General features: G+C 26.5%; 2 protein-coding genes across 3 annotated transcripts in view; one reads left to right on the top strand and one right to left on the bottom strand.

The window, feature by feature from the left end:
- The window catches only part of LOC107457366 (carnitine/acylcarnitine carrier protein colt, mitochondrial), a 29,131-nt gene extending 19,343 nt beyond the window's left edge, over window positions 1–9,788 (bottom strand). Inside the window, exons 1-5 of the mRNA XM_016075517.3 lie at window positions 9,496–9,788; window positions 6,396–6,488; window positions 6,054–6,181; window positions 4,098–4,188; window positions 349–475 (exon numbers count right to left, since the gene is read on the bottom strand). Coding sequence (XP_015931003.1) covers window positions 349–475; window positions 4,098–4,188; window positions 6,054–6,181; window positions 6,396–6,488; window positions 9,496–9,597 — 541 coding nt within the window. The 5' untranslated portion in view covers window positions 9,598–9,788. The remainder of the gene's footprint in view (window positions 1–348; window positions 476–4,097; window positions 4,189–6,053; window positions 6,182–6,395; window positions 6,489–9,495) is intronic.
- A 154-nt stretch (window positions 9,789–9,942) lies between these two features.
- LOC107457365 (erlin-2-B) lies at window positions 9,943–26,778 on the top strand. 2 transcript variants are annotated; one of them, XM_016075516.3, is made up of 14 exons: window positions 9,943–10,274; window positions 12,179–12,269; window positions 14,080–14,102; window positions 14,427–14,507; window positions 14,820–14,866; window positions 16,956–17,017; window positions 17,740–17,865; window positions 19,126–19,258; window positions 20,898–20,989; window positions 21,561–21,650; window positions 23,028–23,107; window positions 24,132–24,287; window positions 25,313–25,374; window positions 26,555–26,778. In XM_016075516.3, exons 2-13 carry the CDS (start codon window positions 12,182–12,184, stop codon window positions 25,346–25,348), a joined length of 1,014 nt encoding a protein of 337 aa, XP_015931002.1. In that variant the 5' UTR covers window positions 9,943–10,274; window positions 12,179–12,181; the 3' UTR covers window positions 25,349–25,374; window positions 26,555–26,778. The 2 variants fall into 2 exon arrangements, with proteins under 2 accessions (XP_015931002.1, XP_015931001.1); XM_016075515.3 differs by lacking the exon at window positions 25,313–25,374 and having other exon boundaries at window positions 9,994–10,274.
- The last annotated feature ends 263 nt before the right edge of the window (window positions 26,779–27,041 follow it).

Genomic DNA, 27,041 nt, shown 5'->3' with positions numbered 1-27,041 from the left:
TTTTTCTAGTTTTTAAAACTAGAAAAATTGGGCATTATTATAAAGCAATAAAATAAAAAAGTGATTTTTTGTGAAAATCCTCTTTTTTAAGGTAGTCGGATACCTTAAATAATAAAATCATGTCAGCCTAGTTAATAGAAATAAATGAAATCAGAAATAATTTCAAAAGAATTTCATTAATGTTTAAAAACATAAAATATAACATAAACTTATAATTTTTACACTATGAGTTTGCAACCTCAAACAAAAACCAGCACAGTACAACTATTTCAATGAATAAAAAAATAATTGAATTTATCTATATATTCTTCACCATCAGTATAACGCATACATAACTCATTTACTCACCTCTTAAGAAAGTAGCAGCAGTTCCTTTGTAAATACTCCTAATACCTCCCTCTTTATAAAGCTTTTTGATACAATCCACAGGTCCATTGTACCTAACTCCCGAAGTTGAAGTGGAAGCTTGCTGAACCTGGAAAAAAAAGTTTGTTTTTGTTTCAATGTAAACATTTTATTACGTGAAAAGTAAAAGAAAAAGACATATTAAATAAAATAAAAAATATTATAAATACATAAAAAATAACCTAGACAGTCCTGAAAAAAAATTTTTGTAATGATATGTAATCACAGAAAATTAAGGAAAAAAAAACATCAAATTCATGCAAGTATTTCATTAAAATTTAGATTCTGGGAGGATATTTGTACACTCTAACAATGATTGACTAATATTTCCTAATTTAAAATATGCAGAGAAAGTAAAGTTCTGTTTGTGGGGTTAATAGTATAAAAAACATAAATAACATTTATACTATATATAAATTTAAATAAATTATGAAGCTTCTTTACAGTAAAAGAAAGTTTAGCGGGTGAAGACACTTTAAAAAAACTAATGCTGATAAAAAAAATTTAAATCAGCATCAATTGTTTAGATTAAATATTAAACTGATGGTAAATATTTGAATAAAAACTTTAAAATAAATTTTTACTTCACAAATACTCAATTTTACACTGCTTGGTTAAAATTAAATATCCTATTTTTATCCTAATATAATTATAAGTATATTGGATTGTACATTAACATAAAAGAACAAGATAGTGTACAAGAATTGTTGGATCACACTGTACCAAACTAAAAAGACAATACTTTCTCAAGTTAATGACAATGCTATGAAAAAAAAAAGCCTCAAAAAATCAGTAGTGTGTCTTAGGGATGCTGAAGAAAAGGAACTATTTATAAAGATAATTTAAAGTGATAAACTGGATTCACCTACTTGAATTTAAGCAATAAGTAGAGCAAGCCGAGAAATGCGAGGTAAAAAATATCAGGACAATTTTTGGTTAATATTTATAATATACACTACGAAAAAAAAATTCTAAAACATTCATTCACATTACTAATTCTTAGTAATGTGAATTTAAGCAATAAGTAGAGCAAGCCAAGAAATGCTAGGGAAAAAAATCAGGACAACTTTTGGTTAATATTTATAAAATACACTACGAAAAAAAAATTCTAAAACATTCATTCACATTACTAATTCTTAGTAATGTGAATTTAAGCAATAAGTAGAGCAAGCCAAGAAATGCTAGGGAAAAAAATCAGCACAATTTTTGGTAAATATTTATAATATACACTACGAAAAAAAATTCTAAAACAATTTCACATTGTAAAAATTTAAATAAAAAAGCTAGTAAATTAAACAACTGCACTTTATAAAAATGAGTCATGTCATAAAATTTTAAATATTACACAAAAGAAAAATATTCATTTACAAGCATTAAAATAAAATTACAAGTAATAAAAGAAAACTTTAAAACAAAATTTTCATAATGAACCAGTGAGATATTACATGATAAATTCATCAATTAAAAAAGAAAAGATAAAATAAAATTGTCTTTAATAACAAACACATACATAAAAACATTTTAAAATTAAACACATACTTAATATTATCATCTGTACTTTTTAAATTCAATCTTAATTAATTAAACACAACTATATTGTTATGTTAGATATTTAGATATTTAGATAGTTAGATATTTAAATGTTAGATATTTAGACATATACATAAACACTTAAAATAAATAAATAAAACTTATATAGTTAGTGCCATGTTGACATGTACAAATAATTTATAAATAAATAAATACTGTCTTATTTTTAGAATACAACTGAGAATATAATAAGTGATACCAATAACTAAATCAGTTATGATATGATTACATTAAATTGAATGATAGAAATTGGTATTCATAAATAGCAAAAATCAAAGATAAAATTAACAGAATACAGAGTTTAGAAGTCAAAACTAACTGCAAAAAAATTTTAAAAATCAGTCATTTGAACTTTACTTTTCTTTTTTACATCTTTAATCAGAAGAGAAGCCGCCAAACAAGCAGGACATTCAATCATCAGTCTAGCCTGAAATTTTTGGCATTTGGTCCGCCAAAAATTGCTTTCATTCTATTTTAAACTAGTAAATATTACAAAGAATACTTAGAAAATTCAAAATAAAAAATAATATTTTTAAAAACCACGTTTTTGTAGTGGAGAATAATAATTAAAAAAAATAGAAAAACGAAGAACGTGGGGCGCATGAAATACATAACAGTAATGTGTGTGTATGCGTGCTCATGAGAATATGTGTATGTATATCTGTAATTGTAATTGTATCTGAATGTGGATGTGGAATATGTTTGTGTATATGCATATGTATGTGGCTGTGCATGTGTATGAGTAAGAAAATGTGTATATGTATGTGTATATGTACTGTTATGTATTTCATGCGCCCCACGTTTTTCGTTTTTCAATTTTTTTTTAATTATTATTCTCCACTACAAAAACGTGGTTTTTAAAAATATTATTTTTTATTTTGAATTTTTTTATTTTAAATTATAATTTTTTTAATTTTTATTTTATATTTTTTAAAAATTATTACTTTTCAATTATTATTCTTCACTACAAAAAACGTGGTTTTTAAAAATATATATTTTTATTTAGATTATTTTTCTTAGTCAAGAGTAGTCAAGACTACTACAAGACCACTACTAAAATAATAGAACTTTCATTTTAAATTAGGGATACAAAAATCTTAATAGAAAAACAATACCTTTACGACTTTCATTAGTTCTATGCTGATGACAACCAAAACAATCTGGAAATGAATGTGAAAAAACTGGATCCTACCACGTGATTTTTCAGCCAATAAAAATACTCCAACAATAAAAATCATTTCACCTGACATGTAATACTAATTTGAAATAATGGAATCGACAACAAAAGACAATCTCAAAAAAAATATATATATATTTTAATTTTATATTTATTTTACTTTGTATATACTTTTTTTTTCATTTTCATGCATTGTCATCCAATTCTGAACTATGTGCCAAATTTGAAGTTTGTAGCTAGTCGGGAAGTTAGTTTAAAATCGATTACAAAATTCCACCTGGACAGACATACACGAAGGCAAGTTTATATAAACGTGGTAAAAAACGTAACTGATTAGCTGGCTAATGAAAAAAATGGGCCAAAATACTAGGGGATGAGATAAAAAAATTTTAACCTGAAAAATGCATAAAATAGTCTAAAAAAAATTTTTAAAAAAGTTTTTCTAAAATTTCTTTAGCTGAGTAGAGATTACTCATTTTCCCCAAATAACACCTTTGTTGTCACCTACTCAATGCCACACTAATTGTCCCTTAAAATTTGGGGGGATAGTCGGTGAGGCAAAAACGTTTAGGGAACCAAAAATAAACGATACAAATGTTATTACCAAAGATCACTAAGATGCAACAACTGATTCTTTGCTGAACTGATGGACTACTAATTTAAAATCACTTAGTACATAGGTGTCTTAGCATATTATATATGTTGTGACCAGTAACTTGATACTTATAAATGATAACTTTTCTATCTGCTTGCATAGCAATAGTGACATATATTCACCTACTTCTTGTTATTTTTTTTATTTTATTTATACGGATCACTACGATCTGAGGAACAAATATACTACTGTAAACATGATATTCTTTGTTATTATACATAAAAATTCAATAATTATAAAATTTCAAGATAAATTTCAACTGCTACAAACCTGCAAAAGGCATTTGATACGTTCCCCTGGTGTCATAATGGCAGTTGTAAATACCCCAGAGAGCATACCAGCATTAAAAAGCTGCAGTAACCTAATTATAAAATACACAATTTTTAAAAACACTTAAGCACAATTTAAACAAAGTTATACTTAATTCAGATCATATTATATATTATTTTCATTGTTTGAAAGGCAATTTTTATTCACAGTAAATAACAACTTCATTTTTAGGAAACATCTGATTGTAAACACAGCAGTACATTTTAAAAGTATTGCAAATGTGCAATTACAAATATACATATTAAAAAAATTTACAAAAAATTATCATCCTGAGATTTTTAAAAAATTTTACCAATTAAGAAACATAATAATGATTTGATCCTGATTAGGTTGGAATCAAACTTTATTTATTGATATAGTTTTCCCCACTTTAATAATTAATTATTAAGTAATCTTGAGATTATAAAACCTGTATTTACTCAAAGAAAGTAAATTTCGTTAGAGGCATTAGAAAACAGAGTACATAAACCAGAAGGCTATTTAAAAAATACCTTGTTCTATTCTGTTCAAAAAGTTTATTTAAGTAAAATAATTTTGAACAAAAAAGGAACATTCTAGAACAAATTAGTATTCAATACTAAAGTCCTTTAATTTTTATAGCACACAATTTTCATTACATCATTTATAGTGCATATTTCTTAATATAGAAAATAACAAATATTAAAACAGATTTAAGCCAACAAATTCTTTAACAAAAAATTAATAAAAAAATTTTTTATTAAAGTGTAAGTGTTGAAATTTTTTATATAACATTAGGACAATTACCTTAAATGTTAATCAAAAATTATTTAAACTTAAAATAAGAAGGATAACAAGGTATAATTTTAAGATGAAAAAATTAATAACAATAACTATTCTTTAAAGGAGAAAGCAACCAAACAACTTATAATTGTAAGCTTCTAAAATATTTCAAAAGAAAAACCCATAATAAAATTAAAATTGACACAATTAAGTACATAATACTTTTTAATCAAACATAATGTATAATTATATATTTGACAGTGAAAGCCTTATTCAAATACAGAACTCCATCTTTCCTCCTTTTTAGACACTGAGCTTCAAATTCTAATGAGTACATTGGTTTTTCTATTTTGTCTGATTTGTGGCAAACACTGTTTGGTAACATAAATAAATTACAATAAGTTAGAAATGTCTTGAATGTACATGAAAAGTGAGGTGGTATAAATAAATGCAAATTGGAATCTCTTTAATGGAATCTTTTTAACTTTTTACTATTATATAAAAAGTCATTGCTTTACCAATTTTATTTTGCCATCATGCTTTTTTTAAATAACTTTGTAATAACTTTTTTTTTTCTTCAAATAATAGAAAATGATACTTGGATGATAAACTAATTTTTAACATAATATCGATTAAGGACAAAGAACATTAAAAAAAATATGTATTTGTTCTTGTCAGTTAATAAATACTTTGTATTTTTATTAAAAACATATATTTCCTATTCTGTTAATTAAGACAAATTTTAAACTAGCATTCGAATCCTTAAGTAAAATTCACAAACTTGCACATAGATATTTTTAAGTAGATTTACAAAAATAACAAACTGAAAAAATTGCTCTAAATCAAATACAAACACTAAAAATCTTCTAAATTATTAAAATGTTAATGTAATTCTAAGTTTTCAGTAATTTTATAGTTTAAGTAATTTTCTCCCATAACTTCAAACAAAAGATAAATTAAACTAATAATCTTGCATATAAAATATATTTTATGCTCTAAAGAAAAGAAATTTGTTATTATGAAATAAAAAAATGATTAAAAAAAATTGCAAGAAAATTTTTGTACAAAAAATATATGCATAAAAAAATCATAAAATCTACGATTAAAAAATTTTAAAAGAAAACACAGAACATGATTAAAATTTAATAAATATACGTTAATTGTTCTTCTGGATGCTTTTGTTGGAGTCTTTTTCCTACACCAAAGCCAAAAAAGCAAACAGCAAACATTGGAGTAACTCCAGTTATTGGAGCTGCCATTCCTTTGTAAAGTCCAAGAATACCCTATTCACAATAAAAAAAAAAACATTTATATGAGATAACAATAAAATAGATTAGTAGTAAAGAATCAACTAATAAATTTTAAAAATTTTTACTACATTAGCTTACAGTAAATCAAAACAGTAAAAAAAAAAAATTTACAAAGATTTACCTGCCAAGCAAAAGCAAGGTAATTATTTGTAAAAATTTTCTGAGATAAATATTAAAAAAATAATACCTCTTTCACAATAGTCTTCTTAGCACAATCAAATGTACCAGAATACATTGGAAGTTGACCAGCAGTGGGTTTTGGCATTGTTTGCAAACGAACCTGAAGTCAAAAATTAAAGAAGAAAATTGTAAATAATGAGAATTATTAATATAAGAAAAAAGACGAGTATGTAGAAGATTAATAAATTGAGATTTGTAACACATCGGTTTTAAAAAAAAGGTAATTATCTACACTATGTTTTCTCAATAGTATACAGGATGTCCCAAAATTATTTGGAAAAATTTTAAGGGGAGGTAGGGGACATCACATAGATTCAGATTTACATAGCAGCCAATGGTTAGAAACATCTTCGTCCACCACTAGGTGGCGGTGTTCTCCAAATGGATTTGGCATGGTGAACAATTTGTAACCATGCTGTCCTGGTTTAGGCAGCATGGAGTTTTTTCTTTGGGATGCATTTCTTTGGGAAGGGCTGTGTACGTATCACCTGTGGATTCGGAAATGGATCTGGTTGAGTCTATTAATCCATGGCACAATGGTGTAACACACGGATTGCTAGCAATATTGGAAACTTTTAACATCTTTGTGACATTTCAACATATCATCTACCACAGCACATGTAATATTTTTGACTAATAAATATTTCAGATGAGCTCAGGTTTATGTCTCTTTGTTTCCTGTGTCTGTCAGACTGAATTCCTATCATGTTTTTGACCATGGGTTGCTATGTTATTCTGTGTCCCCTAACTCCCTTAAAATTTGTCCCAATAATCTTGGGATACCCTGTATATTCATACAGATACTCAATAGTAATATATTGATACATAAATTTATAATATATTTAGTATTAATTGTGATGAAAATTAGAAAAAAAGAGCAATTGTCAGAAGAAAAAAATTCTGACATAACTGTAAGCTACAAATAATAGCAAAAACTGCATTAATATACACAGGGTATCTTTTTGTTCCATAATGATGACATTTCTAATTTTTTGAATTACATTTTTCTTTCCTCATAAAATTTTATAAGACCATTCAGGAAAGAGAATTATTTAAAATTTAAAAAATTAATAAATAAATGTCTCTATTTTGAGCGAACTTTAACCTTTAATTGGTGAAAACTTCTACCAAATCATCTCTTACTCTCCCCTTAAAGGAAATATACCTTACGACTGACCGATGGGAAGATTCTTGGTTTTAAATGTTAAAAACAGAATATTAAATTTAAAAAAAAAAAAACAGTGAAACTGTTTACTTAAATTTAATATTCTGTTTACTGTTAAATAAAATACTGTTAAATGAGAGAGGAATAATTTACAGGTAAATAATTGCAATTAATTTATTTTGAATTTTAAAGCGATTCGAATTCTTGATTGTCATTTTGCAAGATTCAAATAATTCGGACATGGTTAATTCTAATATATGTATATACATATATATAGGGCAGGAGAGAGCCCCTTCCCCCACTCGTGAGCGGTTACTGGCACTGAGCACATTTAGTTTCCTCGAGACATTTACATTATTTAATTGGTGTAATTTTTGCATTGCATCAAAATTATGCTTCATAAGTATGTTTTTCATGTATGCAGTATTCAAAGTTCCGTATTTTTTTTTAAAAAATTCTGTATTGGACATAGCCAAAAGCCTGATGTTATGATTTTTGATTCCACCACACAACAACTATTAACATTTAATTTCTATATGGTCACCTCAGATGCCAATATTTGAAAGGAAAAAAATTAAAATTGACATCTGCAATATTTCTCAAAATTTAACACTAGAAAAAATTTCTTCTATCTGCTAGTGCTAAATAAGTACAAAATTATCATTGTTTGATATTTTTTAACTTGTCTTTAACTTAGCTCAATTTAAATTGGTGCTTCGTGAAACTATATCTGAAATTTTGGGTAAGGGACTTCAAATTATTGGAGGGAACACAAAACCGCTGTTCTTGTCGCCATTGAAACCCATGAATGATAATAAATAAGTCAACGGATAGACTATATTTGAGGGTGCCCCTTGATTTTCGCCAAGCTGGGTGATGTTGAAACCCAAACGCGATTCTGATTGGTTTAGATTTTAGCGTTATTTTTAAATGTTTAACGGCATATGTAATTTCAGAGGTCCGTTAGTTCTACGATGGTTACCGGCTGGTAAGGTTACTTTTGCTTCTGGTCAATAAGATCGAAGGTATGTGGGCAGACATAAAAAGGGACTTTAGAAAAAAAATGTCATCACCAGTCCGGTACCACAGACGTTATTTCCGATTCGTATTTTGCCAAATTTATGTGGTGATGGTGGTACACAGATTCTATTCATGATAAATTTAGACAGTATCTAACTGCTATTAGAGAATTCTGTGCACCTAAATCTGAGGATATTCAAGCTTAATGAAGAATTTTTTTTCCTTTTCTTTCTGTGCTTACTCCATTAATTTTTGTTTCGATTCAAAATGTATTTATTGGGTTTATTAATTTTACTTACATTGGGTTCATTGCAATTTTATAATGTTTTGTTGTAATTTTCCATTGTTTTATTGAAATAACATTATGTTTTAGCCGTCATTCCTGTTACCACGGTGTTCCGCGCAAACAGGAATGGCACTAAACATAAGTCGCCAATTTTGCCAAGGGGCACCCTCAAGTATATTTTTACCAAGTCAACTTTTCTGGGTTGAAGTACTTCGACTTTTATAGGACTTATATAATTTTTTTTTACATCGACTTTTGTATAAAGTTAACAAAAAACTACTATGAACTAATATGTCGTGAAGTTTTTAGTATCGATTATGTATTTAACTATGTATTTGAGTAAGTATTCAAAACTATGTGTTGAAACAGGCCAAGGATGGTTCTTGTTTATTTTGCCCTTTAGCCTAATAAACAACTACTGTTAATGAATTTGTTCATCGATTTCTCTTTCCAGCTTCTGAAAACCAACTATTTATTTTAAAAAACTTAATAAATAATAATTTTTTCCTGGGTATGACGTAATTTTTCTTATCAAGATAAAGACATCTAACTTTAAATAAATTGCGTACAACTCAGAGATAAAACCTAGAGTAAACAATGACAAATTAATTGATAAAAAAGTGCGAATTTAAATACTTTTATGGTATCTAGAGGATGCCCAGCTGCAACACAGCAAACACCACCAACTCCTCCTGCCAAGAAATTCTTTATTGGACTTGTTCTTTGCTTTTCAGACATTTTTAATAAATTTGTTAATTAGACAAAATGTTAGCAATAACAACGCGTCTAAAGAATATAATGGTCTTTAAAATTCCAAACAAATTTTAAAGAGTTTTATTAGACTATTAGTCGATGTATCTTGCACAATCCAAATAGAATGAGGAAGTCTTCCGCAGATCTCTGTTTATTTAGATTTATTACCTATTCAACACTTCCAGCTGCTTATTTTTATCATTTTTTAACTTCCACTTTTTAAATTTAAAAAGTTTACATAACACTTACAGCTTACACTAAATGCTCATTCACACTAAGAAGCAACTAACTAGCATTATTTATCGCTATTGGCAAAGGGACACTCTTCACCGATTTGGCGCGGGTTACATTGCGCATTTCACGCGGCTACGGCGGTCTCTTCAATGTTTGATCTGAGAGAACTGAAACGAAGTACTTTGCATAGTGTGTGATTTCGCCAATCACTTGGTATCGGAATCGGATTAAAAATTTGCTTTTTGTTTTTCCCGGCTGTGATAAGATGTTAAGGAATAAAATAACTTGGTTATTGCGATTTCAGTCGCGCATATCTTGTAATGTCTAATTCATAAATATAATATATAGCGTAATTTTTCTCTCACTCATAGTTGTTTCATAATAGTGAATAGTTTTGTGTACATTTGTATTTCAAGTATATTTCTTCAGTAAGATACGCCTCTGTATATTTTCTCTATTTGTATTATGTACAATATATGTTTTTTAATAGTGTAAACAACTGTTCATTTAATAACTAATTTTAAATCAGTCTTGTGTGTGTCTCTGTATTTTTTTTCTACCAATGCTGAAGTTTGACTAAAGGTTATATTAATTTAAATTGCGTGAAATCGTTAGCTATGTGATTATAAACACTTTGCTCATATATTTTTATCTTCTATTAGTGATTAAATGTTTAGAGTAAAAATTTGAGATTTGTACCCCTCTTATTTAAGCGATTTTTATGTTCTTACAAATATCAGGAAAAATATTTAAATTTGAGATTTTCTATAATAATAAGAAATGAAGATAGACTTAATAAGGAAATGTAGTTAATGGGGAGCTTTGATCTGTGACATAATATTCTCCAAGTCTTGGCAACTTCCGGGCTGCGGTCCGTTAGAAACTAAAAAAACCTTCACAGAAAGGAAAAGTTGTAAACATATAACTTGTAGTCACTCCCTAGCAAACATGTATGTTTTTTTTTTTAAAAATTGTTGGTTTAAAATCTATTTGGCAGGACAGATCATGATACAGAAATATCCCCTAAGAATTTAACAGTTAAAGCTGCAAAGTACTTAAATATTATTTTATTATAAAATTCTTTTAAAGGTTGGCTAGGTTGAACCATAATTTTACACAATTTATTCATCTTTCATTCAAATTAAATGAAAAAAATTATATAGTAGGCAATATAAAGCAACTTTTTTAAGGCAGTTACATTGTTTAAAGAACAATTAATTTGAACTAAAGGTTTCAAATAAACTATCATTCTTTAGTCTATTTTACTTTTTATTTAGAAAACGCTTAATCTTCGCGAGTTTCAATTATTATGGTTAGGTAGAACTAGATCAGTAACTTAACTGTTTGAGTTACTGTTTAGCCTTAATCGTTTTGAGTAAGGGTTGTATTGCTTAAAGGAATTAAAAATAAATTTTTCATGATATAGCAACAGATCATTTGGGATTAATATTAAACATAGTATTTCGAACACTACAGTAAATATTCATTTTATGTACACTAAAACTTTGAATATATATGTGTGTGTAAGTTTTAAAGTAAATATTAATAATCTGATAACTCCTGTAAGAATTGGGTATACTTTGTGCTATGTAGAGTAAAGCAACATCCATTTCTGTGCTTTAATTTATGCTTTACTATACTAACTGTACTTAGATAATTCAAGATAAAAAAGAAATTTGCAATAATAGCTGATATCTAACAGCAATTTAGTGACTAATTCTTGCAAACTTATCTGACTAAACAAAAAATAATTATTATTTCTTGTGCCATCTTCAACTATTATGAATCTGTCTGTTCTGAAAATTCATTACATCATCTTGTTTGAGGTCATTCAATGTCACTAGGTAATATGGTGCTAATGTACAATATTAATGTTATACAATTAGAGGCAAGGTGGTCAGCATGCCTAAATGTAAAGCAAATGGTTGCTGGTTTGAATCTTGCTCAGGGCATGAATGTTTCTGTCTGTGTGTTATCCTCTGTTGTGTGATTGTGACCCACTCTATGAACGATTGCCTATGGCAGTGTGTTGGAGGTAATGTTGCTCGCCAGGTGCCCTCTGAGTAATGTTAAACGAGCAGCATCTTCCGAGGCAAAGAATGAGAAGCTCGGTGTTTACCTGTTAAAAAAAATTTTTTTTTTAGTATCTCGTAAATTTTTAATTCAATTTTTTTAACAAAAAAAAATTTTTTTTTATCAATTATTTTTTTTAATAAATTATTTGATTTAAATCAAACAATCTGTTTTAATTTTTAAAAAAAATAATTTATAAAAAGCTACCTTTTTACATTTAATTTATTTCTGCTGAGAAGTTTATTCTTTTACAATTTAGATCATGACTACACCATCTGCAGTAGTTGCAGCTGTTGTTGCAGTTTTAATGTTCATTATGGGAAATTTTTCTCTTCACAAGATTGATGAAGGTATGTTGTTTTATCGAACATGTGAATATATTTGTTAAATTCAGTAATTTTTGAGGGATATGTTTTCAGTATTTTATGACCTAATATCTCAAAAAATTTGGCAAATTTTGGATGACTGCCGTTTTAGTAGTTTTATTTTTTTATTATTATTATTATTCTAGTCAAATATCTGTTTGTGCTGGTAAAATTTAAATGATATTATATATCAATACAATCGATTATTGGTACTAATTAAGTTGTGACATGGTTAGTGATTTAATAATTATTATATTCATGAATGTGTTTTATTTAATTTCATAGTTAGGCACTTTAATTAAACTCTAATTTTATAGCAATATTAACAAATCAAGCTGAGATGGGTTAGCAGAAAGGTTTTTAACAGCGCTGCTGCAAAAGTTGGGGCAACGAAGGTTTTTCCTCTTTATTCTCATTCGGAAAGTTTTTTGGTTGCTGGAACTAGAAGAGGATGGAGGAGCTCTTGTTGCGGGGCTTCATATTGATTTATCCCAGGAGAATCTATAAATTTTTTTAAAATATGTTTCTTTTCTCCCTTAAATTAGATATTTATTAAGTGCTTCTACAATTATCTTATATTTAAATAATTTGTTCGTAATATTCTGTACATGCCATGCGGGCAAACCTCTTCACTAGATTGTCAAAATTATCTAACCTAGAATTTACAATTAATAAACATTGTAACTCTAATAATGTCAGCAATTATTTTTGCCTGAATTAACTTGTACTAATAAGTTAGTTTTCACTTGGTAACTTAAATCAGTCTAACTTATCTTTTCTTTTCCCTTATGTTGTATCTTAAATTTAAATCTATACGGTCACATGTTAATCGTAATAAATAGATAATGTTTTAAATCACTTAACTGCATCAGGGCTGATTGTGCTCCAGAAAAAATCTGGATTTCCGGATTTTTCGCTAACAGTTATCCGGAAGTTTCCGGAGATCGAAGGTCCAGATGTTTAAAAAAATCATTGATCACAGAAGTTTCCGGAAATCAAATTTTCAAAGGTAGAACTTAAAAACACAGTTTATTTTATTTGTTTGTAAGGGAGAGCCAGAGAGATACTTTATAAGCTTATATTCATGATTAATATTCATTTTTATCAGTAAATAGTTGTTATAATCATAAACTCAAGAAACAGAGACATATTTGTAAATTTTAATTACTTCTCCAGGTCATCATAGGTATGTGTAAATGGTACATGTATGTGTAAAAATTTCAATATATTTTAAGTAAACTAGGAAATATTGAGAAAAAGGAAAAAACCTTGTTGAAATTTTTTTCTAAGTTTTCAATTTAAACTTCTTTATTTTTTAAACTCAAGAAAATTTCCGGAATTCTGACTTGGACACCCCTGCTGCATAACATTTTAAAATTTTTATCTGTCTATCTTAGTTACAAATTTAAGGTTGGTTAATCCAAATCAAAAATTCGTAGAAATTCTATAATATGTTTTCTTACCTATACCTAAGAATGTCTGCACTTAAAAATTGACCTTGAGGAAATTAATTTTGATTAAATTCATATAACTGCATTTTAAAATTGAAAAATCATTAAAATCATTGTGTATATTGTTGGCTTATTAAATTAGTTTTATGTGTGTCTCAAGCTTACTAATTTTATTAATTTAAAGAACAGAAGCTAACTAATGATAAACTAACATGAAATAATACTCAAATTGTCTTTGGTTTTCTCAATCTCTGGTAAACAGAGCAATTTAGTAATTGTTATTTTAAAATGTTTCATTTTTATCTATTGTGCTTATTATAAAACTTATTTTCTATTTATTTTAGGTCATATGGGTGTTTATTATAGGGTAAGAGTTTATTTTATTTCTGTATAATACACACATTAAAGATTGTTGTAAAAAAGGTTTAATTAAAGTTAACCTTAAAATTACAGCTATTTCCTATTTTTAAATTAACTATAAAATCTTAACTATGTGGTATGTATAAATTGCTTTCGATTTTGGTTAAAAACATTTATTTAAAACATTAAATATAATTAAATTTAAAAAAAAGAAAGGTTATGTTATTTTGTTCAATTGCTATTTTATTATTATTATTTATAAGCATCATATTTAAATATTTTTTAGTACCAATAAATGAATGAAATTATTGAAAAGTTTACTTTGATTTAGGGAGGTGCATTACTAAAAGAAACCAGTTCGCCTGGATTTCATATGATGATTCCTTTTATAACTACATATCGATCCATTCAAGTAATGTATACCAGTTTTATTTATTTACATTGTATCCCCATGTTTCCTGCTTTTTATTCTGTTTTTAAATTTAGTGTAGCAGGCTTTAAATTAAGATTTCTAAAACTTAAACAAGAAAGTTAATCTATGAGTTGCTCAATTATAATAATATGAATAATATAATTATAATATGAATAACTCAATTTTATAATTGTATTTAAAGGAAAAATGTTGAAAATAGATTATGAAATAATAAATTAAAAGGTTATGCTGTTACCTATTTATTTTGTTATTTTAAAAATAATATCTATAATAGTGTTTTGTTGTTTTTAGGTCACCTTGCAAACAGATGAAGTAAAGAATGTACCATGTGGTACTAGGTAAATATTTTAAAATGTGTGCATTTTAGGTACTGCAATAAATGTAATTTTTCCTCTTCAGGTTGGCAGCTATGTATATGGATAATCTAATCTAATATTTTCCAACTGTTAGATAGGGGAGTACACAAAAACATAAATTCAATGGCAGAGTTGAACCGCTTACCTGTGGAATATATTTTTAAACAAACACGCTAAAAATTGATTTTTTTACTTTTTAATTATCATCAAAATGTTAGAAATTGATCATTTTAAAAAAAGGAACATATTTAATCGAGATAACTACTATATTCAATATTTTCACATGTATGGGAAATATTAATGGATTACAGTAATTTTTGCTCAAATTATCAGGGTGGCCACCTACCTGGAAAACCTGGAATTATCAGGGAATTTTTTTATACTGGAAAAAACCTGGAAATATCAGGGAAATTTGGATAAAAACCTGGAAAAATCAGTGAATTTTAAAAAAAAAAGCTGGAAACTTTTTCCATTCATAATTTTTTAAATTTCACTAATTTAAATTATTTGCTAATTTTCTTAAATTATTTCATCCATTTTACTCACTTTTTTTTAAACGGAAATGTATCGCCAAACAGTTGAAATATCATCAACTTAGCGATACTTTGCTTGCATCAAAATTTGCTCCATTATAGTTCTGTTAAACTAGAATGCCATATAAAATTCTCCCACGGTTGCTAAACAAATGTGGAAACCTTTGACCGCTATGGAAATTTAGGAAAGATTCTGGTGGAAAAAGGGATTAGGTTATTAGCTTCTGTTTTTAAATTCTGTCCTTGGGCTGAATCCATTTATGGCTCAAGTTTGTTCCGATGCTTTGGTGGTTTCTCTATTTTGACAAAATGTTTTTGTATTTTTAACTTTATAAAATTCTCCAAAAATTAGTTGGTTATAATTTTATGATAATAGATTTTATATCACACTCTTTTTCTGAAAGCTTTTCTACTCCCGTTCAAAGAAATCTGCGAATTATTTTTTCTGAGCAAACCAACCAATCACACATTTTTTTACAATCGCTAACAGCAATGTTTGTCGACAAATTGTTACAATTGTTGCATCAATGCTAATTTTTTCTATTTCATTTTAACCTCTTATAACATATTTTAATTTTAAAAAAAAGGCTCCTTCGTTGGTCAATATATGATTTTTGATTCAAAATTTTGTACCAAAACATTAAAAAATAAATAAAAAAATTTTGAAAATTGTCAAAATAAATTATTTTTTTCAAGATGATATGTTAAAAAAATAACATTTTGGATAAAATATTTTATAATGTAGACACTTTTCTTGTACACATCCTATACTTTATAAGAAAAAGGAAACAAAAACCTGGAAATTTTAAGATTTTTTTCTGGAAAACCTGGAAAAATCAGTGAAATCTGATTTGAGTGTCCACCCTGATTATAGCAAAATAAATCAAACGACACAATTTTGAAGATAAATATATTAAACTAATACAACAATATTATTATTTATATCAACTGTCACGAATTTCGCATCTCTCAGATTCCTTTGAACTGCAAAATTAAAAAAATCTGACAAATGGTTAAAAACTGCCAAATTTTATGCATAAAAATTTAAAAATGAGTATCTTCATCTATTTTAAATTGCATATTATGCATTGGATGAACTGAGTTCAGACTTAACAAAATCGAAACACCAATTTTTCTCTTGCCCAAGCTCAGGTAGTGTGTTCCAAAATTTGCACGTTTGCTTTCCCTGAACTGAGTTAAGGCATCACAGGCCAAAGGATTAAATGGATAACGTTAAAAAAAAAAGTAATTAATTTAAATAAATTCCTATATTCTGCACTGTTGCTATTTATAAAATGTTACTTTACTTTTTCTAGATCATATCTTTCATTTTTTTTTTCTTGTATATGAAATATTTCTGATTTTGTTTTACAAAAAAAATTTTACTGCTTTTTTTCTTAAAAAAACAATGATTAACCCATTGGCAGTTCTGCACGTATTTTAGTTTGCAGTCTTATATTTTTAATGTTTGTATTCTATTCAATAGCAATTTTCGTAGTGCAACAATTAAAAAATTGGCATAAATTTTTTTATTATAGTGGAGGTGTTATGATATATTTTGACCGAATTGAAGTGGTTAATGTTTTAGATTCAAATAGTGGTAAGTTGCTTCTAAATATGTTTTTTTTTTATCTTTTTCTATGTTTAAAATTAGTGAAATTTATCTATGCTTTCATTATAATGAATGATTTTAGACTTATGCTTTTTTTTAGTATTGTTAGTAATCATTGCTATTTATAATGTTCAATCATAGTAATTCATGGAACAAATAAGAAAAATTCGAGCTGGAGGAATACATCTGATTATTTAAACCTTTTAATTTAATAAAATATCCTATTTTGTGAATAAAAGAAATTCAAATGATTATTATGTCTTATATTAGTATATTTTTTATATTTTAAGTGTCTAAGACAATTTAGCAGAAATATTTAACAAGTTTGGCCATTGATTGGGATATAATGATTATTTTAAAATAGTTTTAAGATTACCCCTTAATAGTAAAAATAACTGCTTAAATGATCTGCAAATTTAACAAATTGCACAAGCTTCACTTCACCTCAACCATTATGTATCTGCATTCTAGTAACTTCCATAAAAATCAATGAATTAACTCTATTGCATAACAAAAGAATCGTATTATAAAATCTTGTAATAACTTTGTGTGTGAAAGACTTTCGAAATAAGGTCTAAAATTTATGTAATCTGAAAATATATTTAATTAAACCAATTAAAAAATATATGTGCTCAAAATTTGTTATTTCCTGATAATTCCTCTTGCTTACAAACTTTATTTTTAACTATTAACTTGTTTTTATATTGCAGTATATGATATTGTACGAAATTACACTGCTGATTATGATAAAGCCTTAATTTTCAACAAAGTTCACCATGAATTGAACCAATTTTGCAGTGTTCATAATTTACATGAAGTATATATTGATTTATTTGGTAAGTGTATTGATTTAAATTTATGATTAAAATGAGCTTGTAAATATCTTTTATTTAATTCGTTATAAACTATTTTATAATTTTGTTTTTCTTTATCTTATAGTATTTTTTAAACTTAAACTAACAAAATTATACTGTAATTGAAAAAAAAAATATTTGTGCAGTTTCTGGGAAATCTGGTTTTTTCATTTTTGCTGCACGATACTCTTGTTATAGAGATACAAATATCAGTGGATGTAATAATTCGAGGACACTATTGCAAACTATCCTGCAAATAATGTTGCCTAAAGAGTACTGAATAAGTATTTACAAATTTGTTATTAAATAGCTTTTAAAAATAAATTAAGAAGAAAAAAATTAACATAGCTTCTTTTGGAGGGGGGGGGACTGTAATTAGGAAAACCATTCTGTGGAAATAAGAAGTTAAAGTAAATTTTATAAAGTTTTTAATTGTTCAATATTTAGAATATTTAAAGTAGAGCTATATACAGGTTCTTAAAATTTCTGACATTCTTGTTTCACGTAACTATTTTTAAGATATCTATGTTGTGGCATGGTGGTGTCTAAGGGTTACAGATAAACACAATTAATGTAATGTAATAGCTGTTTAATAAGGCTTAACAACAGAATGTATACAAGGGCAGCTGGTTCAAACGAGACTCCATGTGAAGTGCATCTGCCCTGTCGTTAGTCTCCAGGAGGAATAAGTGACACTGCCAAGTTTCAGTAACATGTGTGCAACATTTATGTTCTTATTTTGGCATCTTTAGGGGTTTTTTTTTTTGGTTTTTTTTGTTTCATAAATCTGACAAATTATCCAATTTTGATGTACACATAATAGTTTTTATCAAAATTTAATGTGCAAATTGTCTTTCTTTTAAATGTGTGTGCAACATTTATGTTCTTATTTTGGCATCTTTAGGGTTTTTTTTTTTTTTTTTTTTTTTTTTTTTTTTTTNTTTTTTTTTTTTTTTTTTTTTTTGTTTCATAAATCTGAACAAATTATCCAATTTTAATGTGCGCATAATAATTTTTATCAAAATTTAATGTGCAAATTGTCTTTCTTTTAAATGCAGGTGTGTTTATTTCAGCTTTTTCTGTTAGATAATTATATGCAATAATACACTCCTCCAAATTAAACAAATTCTTAAGGGTTTTTTTTTTATTGTCTTATTTCAATTGGAATTCAGTTTTGTGGTCAATAAAATTATTTATATTTTAAATTATACAAATTTGAAATCAAACAATTTATTTCCCTAGATCAAATTGATGAAAATCTGAAAATTGCTCTTCAAAAAGATTTGAATAAAATGGCTCCAGGTTTATACATTCAAGCTGTTAGGGTAACAAAACCTAAAATACCAGAGACTATAAGGAAAAACTATGAGCTTATGTAAGTATATTAATGCTATCTTTAATCTATTATTTGTTTTAATTTTTTCCCCTACAAAAATTGTTATTGTGGAAAATTGTGATTTATGTCAAATCAGCCATTTCATCATGAAATGATTAAGCACCTCCCCTCCCCCTCCTTTTTTTCTTTTTTTTTTCCCTTTGTGTACATGATGGCAAAGTTGGAAATACATTTATTCCACACTTTTAATGTGATTATAATTTAGTATTTGTTGAAATTAATTACAAAGTTCATATTTTATTTAGTTTTCTTTGATGAAAAATACTTGAATAATTAATGGTTACCATTATTATAAATGGCAGGTATATGTAGCCCATCACCCAACATTCAGTGTCTTTTTTTCCCCCCCATGTATTTTTTAGGTTATACACTTAAGTAGTATTCCCTACTTTGAATTATTTTTTTTTTAAATTTGATATTAAATAAGCTGATTAAAGTAAAATCTGTTTCATAAAAAATTTATTTATTTAATAAATATTTATTAAAAAATTCTCTAAAAGTTCTCTATTAAAAAAAGATTTTAAAAAAGGGATAAAAAAATTTCTCTTTCGCTTTCTGTGACTTTGGTTTTCCTTGTCTTAGTTTTTTCTTTTAAGAGACTATAATGTGGTATATTTAAAAAAAAACACACATTTAATTAGTTTATGTTTAATGAAGTTTATATTGGACATTGACAATTGCTTGTGGGAAGAGTAGATCTACCATCTAAATATTTGTGTGAAACAAAGGGGGCACATTGATTATTTATTACCTGTTTATAAAAATAAAATAGAAGTTAAAGTTTTTCATTTCCTTATTTCAAAAAGTCCTTTTTTTTCATACAAAAAACCATTTTTCCTTCACCTTGTTTCAAGAGATTATTTGGTGAAGAAATTTTTGTGTAAAATTGCCCAAGAAGTGCTACTTTCAACTACTTGATGAGGGTTGGTGTTAAATTACTTAGTATTTTTAGTTGAATAAAAATAGCTTTATAATTAGCCAGTTATTGAAACTTTCATACTCTGGCATTTGATCTTCATACTTTTGTAATATTTTTATGATGCTACATTTTAATGATGCAAGTATGTATTTAATGTTTGGAAGGGGAAAGGTAAGAGTTTTAATTATTTTTTGTGCAGTAAAACTAATAGTTAAAACATGCTAAGTATGATGCCTTAGCATTTCCATATTTTCTCTGCACCAGTCTTTAATCTAAACAATTATGTAAAGAAATTTATTGTAATTTTAAAAAGTACACACGGGTCCTTTTCCAAAGCTTAATTAGTTATGAAATGTAGAATTATTGTATTTTTACTTTTGAAATTTGATCTTATATTTTTGATTAGTAACAAAATATCTTTAAAAAATATTTTACAAAATTAGAAACATTAGTTTTTGAGAAGATATTTTTATGAATTTTGATATTTCATATTCTAATGCTTTTTGGGTAATAAACTTATCTATAGCAATAGTTTTTGCATTAAAAATTTTGTAAAGCTTAGTTTAACATTTTGCTCAGAGTTTAACTTAATTTTAATATGAGGACAGTAATGAAGTAACATGATTAATTATTTTTTTTTTTTTTTAACTTAGAATTTATGAATTTTGTGATGGCATGGCATTTTTATTTTCTTTACAGGGAGAGTGAAAAAACAAAACTATTAATTGCAGTTCAAAGGCAAAAAGTTGTTGAAAAAGATGCTGAAACTGAAAGAAAAAAGGCTGTTATTGGTACATTTTTGATTCTTATGCATTCTAAATGGGGGGGAAAATAATCACTCTATTAGTTCTTGCTCAATCAATTAGTCATAAATATTTTCAATATATTGTTTAATGTTTTGTCTATCAATTTTAAATTCCTGAAATCAGTAAAATGAAGTTTGTTGCGAGTGAAAATGCATAATTAGGAAATTTCTCCCTTTTTTATATAAAATTCTTTGTTTCAATTTTTTTTGAAGAATAATAATTGACAACATTAATTGTATAATTAATTACATCCATTTCATTCCACTGGGTACAATATCATATGATCTTCAACAAAATATAATTTTAACTTTGAAAAAAAAATTATATATTTCGTAAATTTTTTTATTCAAATAACTTATCTTTTTTTTCTTCTGATATTTGATTATCAAGAAAGTTGTAGCATTAAAAGTTTCAAGTCGTGCATCTAAAGTAAATTAAATTCTAGTGAAATTGTCTATGTATCAACTAATTATGTTAATAAAGCTTCTTGTAGCTCATTTGAACTAATTATATATGTGTCAATCTACAAAAATGTATTTTTCATTTATTTTTTTAGAGGCTCAAAAGAATGCAGAAGTTGCTAAAATTCAATATGAGCAAAAAATCATGGAGAAAGAGTCCTTGAAAAAGATGTCTCTTCTTGAAGGTAAGTTTAAGACCTTAGGACTGAAGAAATGCTGATTTTACTTTGGTTCAGATATTAGCTATATGCAAAAGTCATTATCACCATTAATGTTAAAATTGAATAGAATAGACTAGACACATCAAAAGCTTTTTGCATTTATTTTTCAGAATGAAGTTTTTAATTACTAGAAAGAAAAATATATTTTAGAAATGGCATTTTTCTACATTTTTTGGGGGGAAACAGTGTTTTCATTACAGATAAAAAATGGGAGAGAATTTCTCACCCTTCTTCAAAAACAGGGTGAGATTTCAAAACGTTAAGTGAGATTTCTTAAAATTGAAAAAAAAAAAAACACGAATAGACTTGGAAAAAAATTATTTCTTTAACTATAATACATTTTTAACATCTTCTAATTGAATACTTTTTCATCAGCTATTATATTTCCGTATTTGTTTCGTTTTGACCGTTTCTACCGTCATTTGCTTCATTTTCATTTGTCTGTTACGGAGTAGAAGATGTCGCCTTAACAAGGTATTTGTCCATCTTACATTCATGCACAAGAAATGTAAACGTCTTACATGAAGAAACCTTACCTACGGTGAACACGTGGTTGCAGAGAAATGTGTTCTGAAAGGGGTTCCGTGGTTCGGGGGTGTTGTTCTGCTGTTTGCACCAGTTCTGAACAATACTGGTAAATAGGGAAGCTAGATAACAAGGAACGATGTTCAAAATAATGAAAGATCAAGGAAGAAAAGTGAAACGGATTTTATTCAAAATGGCAAAATACGAAATTTTTTCCAAAATTTTCGCATTTTGAAATTGATTACTAGAGTGCGCGAACTTCTCGCGTTAATAATTTTTTATAGCTAGAAAAGAAAAAAATATGTGAGATACTCGCGTTCTCGCGCTGTAGTGAAAACACTGGGAAAGTTTGTTTTATATATCAATCTGCCCCAGTTCATATGTGTCCCATATTTGATTTCTGTATGAATTTATCCCTGTTTATATCTACCCCATATTTGTTTTCTATATGAATCTGTCTTATTTCATATATCCCCCATATTTGTTTCCTATCTGAAGTCCAATGTATGAATATTAATTTGAATGGATAAACATGTGCAAATGTACTATTACCTTATAATATGCTGACGAATTTGTATCACCATGCTATTTTAGTATTTTTATTTTAATTGAGTATCATGTCTAATTTTTGATTACCTTGTGTATCAAGATCATTTTTACTACTGGAAAACCTTTTTTTCTACTTATGAAGTCATTTTATTGTTAACTTATCTGAATCAATTTTAATTGTTTTCTACTGTAGTGTAATATTTTTTAAGTTTAAAATAGTTAAATATGGCGATTTACAATTCTTATAATAGTGTTTTGTATTTTTAGATGAAATGGCTTTTTCAAGGCAAAAAACTAGAGCTGAATCTGAATCTTATACCAAGAAACAACAAGCTGAAGGAAACAAGGTATGCCAACAATCTTATTAAAATATCTTTCCTTGCTATATATCCCACTTATTCATTATTATTTTTTGCACCCTTTTTTTTAATTGCTAGTTGAATGTTTTGGTATGTGGTTTATGCAATATGCACAGCAGTAATGCAAAATTCGGTAGTTTGTTTAATGCGCCAATAATTTTAATTGCTTTATTATTTTAATTACTTAATTATTACTTTAGATTTTTGTGTCGTAGGCTCTAAATTTTTTTTAAAAAATTAAACATTCAAAATAAAATAAAGTCAAAATTGTTATCAATTTTAAAAGTGGACTTCTTAAAATGGCTCCTTAAAAAGTAAACTTTTTCTTTAACATTCAGATTTAAAATTAATATGTATCGAAAAAAAGGGGGGGGGACATTCCCGCAACAGTCAGTCGGCGACTAGAAGGCTCATGGAGATTAAGGCTCCATATTTTCATTACAAGCAACATTGTGCATCAACTGCTTATGCTTCCCTGTCAAGTTAATTTGTGTCTTAGAATTTCATAATTATAGTTCAGTCCCTTAACTGCTGTGTGATTGAGGCTTATATACCTCAATATTCTTTGTAAAGTAGCCGAAAGAAGTGCTTGTTAATTTTTTTTTTTTTTTTTTTTTTTAAATTTACTTTCAAATTTTCTTGACATTATAATTAACTGTTATCTCTGGTTTTATTTATGCTTGCATATTTATTGTAATAAATCTATTTATAAATTAAATTTGTTTTGCTAAATAATGGTTAGTATTGTAGTATTTTTTTTCAACATTTAAGCAACCAAATTTACTTTTATTACCAAATTAATTCATTTAACCTTATTAAGCAAACAAGATAAATGCATAAACTAAATTCAAAAGGAAACTTACACAATGAACTGCATCAATTTATAAATGTCTTTTCTATTAAAATGTTACAATGTTATACTAATATACTGTGTGTGTAATTATAACTTTAACTATCTATTAAGAATTTATTTTATTTTAATATTATTATATATGTCATTTCATTTCATTAGCTTCTTTTAACACCTGAATACTTGGAGCTTAAGAAACTTGAAGCCATTTCTCAAAACAGTAAAATATATTTTGGATCAGATATTCCTAAAATGTTCATGGATACTAGTCAAGCTTCTCCTGACGTGAAAAACGTGGTGAATTCTGAAGTGTTGTTTGTAAGTATAATCTGTTAATGAAGCATGCTTTATTATTTTACTTTATTTGTGTTGAAAATTGCAATAATTGCATACTGAAACTTTGTTTTGCTTTTTTTTTAAATAGATAATATTATTCCATGGGGATTTCCATGAGGAAATATTTTTCAGACTTTAAAATAAAAATTATCTTTCATTCTAAATAGTTGCATCTATGTATGTTAAAATGGCTAGTGGTATGGTGTATTTTATTTTTAATGTGATGAATTACTAGTCTGGTGCATGTCTATGTATGCTAACACAATTCTTTACATATACAATTATTGCAGTGACAATGAAAACAAATTTATTTGTGCCTTGTTTTCAATACATGATTACTTTTTTCAAAACATAATTTTCAGCTTGTTTTGCCATTTTGTAAACTATTTGTTGAAGTACTAAAGAATGTAGATAAAAAAAAATAATATTTCCATCTATAAATATTTATTAAATGTATACTAAACATTTCATACAAGAGCTTCAAAAATGGTAGCAAAAAACTAAACTATATGTATTTTTTAACCTGCAATAATTGGGTTGAAAATTAGCAAACTTTCCTCTCAATTTAAATAGCTCTCAGACTTGGAAAGTAATTTATTAGCACCTTCATCAAGGAAAAGATTTAGATTATCTTGTTAGCCTTTATAACCCTGTATGCAAATAAACTTTCTCAAATTTTGTACTCTGTTACTTCCAGGTTGATTAAAATGTTCATTTTGAAGACTGGAAAAGTTAAACTTTTAGAAGATGTTTTGCAATATTTCTACTAGAAATATTGCAACTTTGAAATTTAAACCTATACCATCTTTACAAATGAGAAAAACTCTAATGCTAAAAAATTCTTGAGGATCATTTTTTTTATTTACTATAACAGATTTTATTATTTACTGTAACAAATTGACCTCCAGTATTTCGTACATAAAACAAAATTATCAATTTCGTCAATAGTCTAGTTTTCAACACAGCTTTTTTTATTGCTATGTAATCCACCCATTTAACTCTTTTAGAACTATGATCATGACACATTACTTGATACTGAATGAAAAGTAAAAAGTTCTTCAATAAACAAGTTTGTACTGATTTCCTTTTTTTATTTCTCTTTTTTTTATAATAAAATTGTAAATATTCTTCTCGGTGTTTATAATGAAATTATTTATGTACCATCTACATTGCTTTTTTAATTGCAATGCCAGTGAAAATATTACCGACCATCTCTTTTGAGGTCTTTTCAAATTTAAATACGTATCTGTTTTGTTTTTATTCTTAAACTTCAAGAATAATGGGGAAGAGATAAACTGAAGTATATTTATGATTTTATATTTGTGTTCATTTTATTTAAAAAGTTATGATTTTATATTTTCTCCAAATATTAGTGATGTACAATAAAAATTAAGTAAACATTTTTTCCAATACTCAAATTTTCTCAATTACGAAAAATAAAGGAAGGAAAGAACAAAAATAAATTAATCTTTTTAAATGTTTTGTAAAATTAATTAATAATTTTAAGCTAGTAAAAGTTGCAATTATTGATTTTTTTTTCATATTATTAAAGGATTTTTTTCATTATTATTTGAAGAGTATTTTTTATTTTCAAACAATTTATTTGTTTCAACTTTTCACCTGATTTCCTTTTATGACAAATCAATAATTTTAGAACTATTGCCATTATTTTTAAAATTTCTGCAAAATTAATTATAATTACAAATAGCAATTCAGCTGTTTGACAAACCCTACATTTTCTTTTCAGTGTGATTTATTACTGAAGCTACATGAATGTTAAGAAATTTAGTTGCTAAATTTTGAAAGGCAAACAAGCTCTACTAATTTCCATTGCATTTTCCATCTTAGAAATCCAGTTTAGCGTTTTATGAGTTAATAGAATCTTTAAAACATTAAAATTTACACAGTACATAAAAAATCCTGTAATAATTGTTTTACGTTTTTTAAATGTATTTAATTTATTGTACCTACTTTTATTAATACATTAACTTTGCAAAAGCATGCATTTGGTATCATAGTGAACATGACACATCTTTATTTAATTATTTACATATTTCTATAGAATTTTTTGCAACTTATGTACCTACAAGCTAAACTGTCAAATTATTTAATGAAACATAAATTAATTACTGTATGGAATAAAATTATACAGAATTCTCACTTTTCAAGATATATGTAATTTTTATCGACCAATTTATATAATTTAAAAAACAATATTTTTTAAGTATTCTGTTTCCTTTATATTTCAGAGTTCAGAAACCTCATCCAAAGACTCTCGGAAGAAACCCTGAATTTCTTTTCAAGTTAATGGCCCTGGCATTTCAAGAAATCATTCTTGAAACATAATTGTTCAGGGAACAAACTTTGTTTTGCAAAAAAGCTCTAAATTTGTTGTTTTACCAAATTCTCATGTGTGAAACTCTTTAAAGGTTTTGTAATTTTATAATAAAAAATGAATTTTCAAAACACCAAACTTTGTTAGTAGTTACATCCTATTTTTATCAGACAGGCAAAGTATTTTTTTGTTTTTTTTTTAATTACTACACAAAAATGAATCCTTATGATATTGTTACTGCATAAAATTAAACTTAAAACAACATCAAAAAATACATGCATTATATTGTACAAATTTATTGAAATCAATTTAATGAAATCAAGTAATCAATTTAATGAAAGTACTAATTTGAACTAATTGTTGAATCAAATAGTGCTGGGGATAATGCTCTGCTCACTTAA

The sequence above is a fragment of the Parasteatoda tepidariorum genome, chromosome 3 (assembly GCF_043381705.1).
Source record: "Parasteatoda tepidariorum isolate YZ-2023 chromosome 3, CAS_Ptep_4.0, whole genome shotgun sequence".
NCBI lineage: Eukaryota > Metazoa > Arthropoda > Arachnida > Araneae > Theridiidae > Parasteatoda > Parasteatoda tepidariorum.
Note: the sequence above shows the minus strand (reverse complement) of the source record. Positions and strands in the feature narration are given on the sequence as shown.

Excerpts from the sequence above, each read along its gene's own strand:
- LOC107457365 (XM_016075515.3), top strand. The coding sequence starts at position 12,182 with ATGACTACACCATCTGCAGTAGTTGCAGCTGTTGTTGCAGTTTTAATG. Across the intron at positions 17,866-19,125 it reads AGTATATATTGATTTATTTG|ATCAAATTGATGAAAATCTG; the intron begins GTAAGTGTATTG and ends TTATTTCCCTAG. Across the intron at positions 23,108-24,131 it reads AACAAGCTGAAGGAAACAAG|CTTCTTTTAACACCTGAATA; the intron begins GTATGCCAACAA and ends TCATTTCATTAG.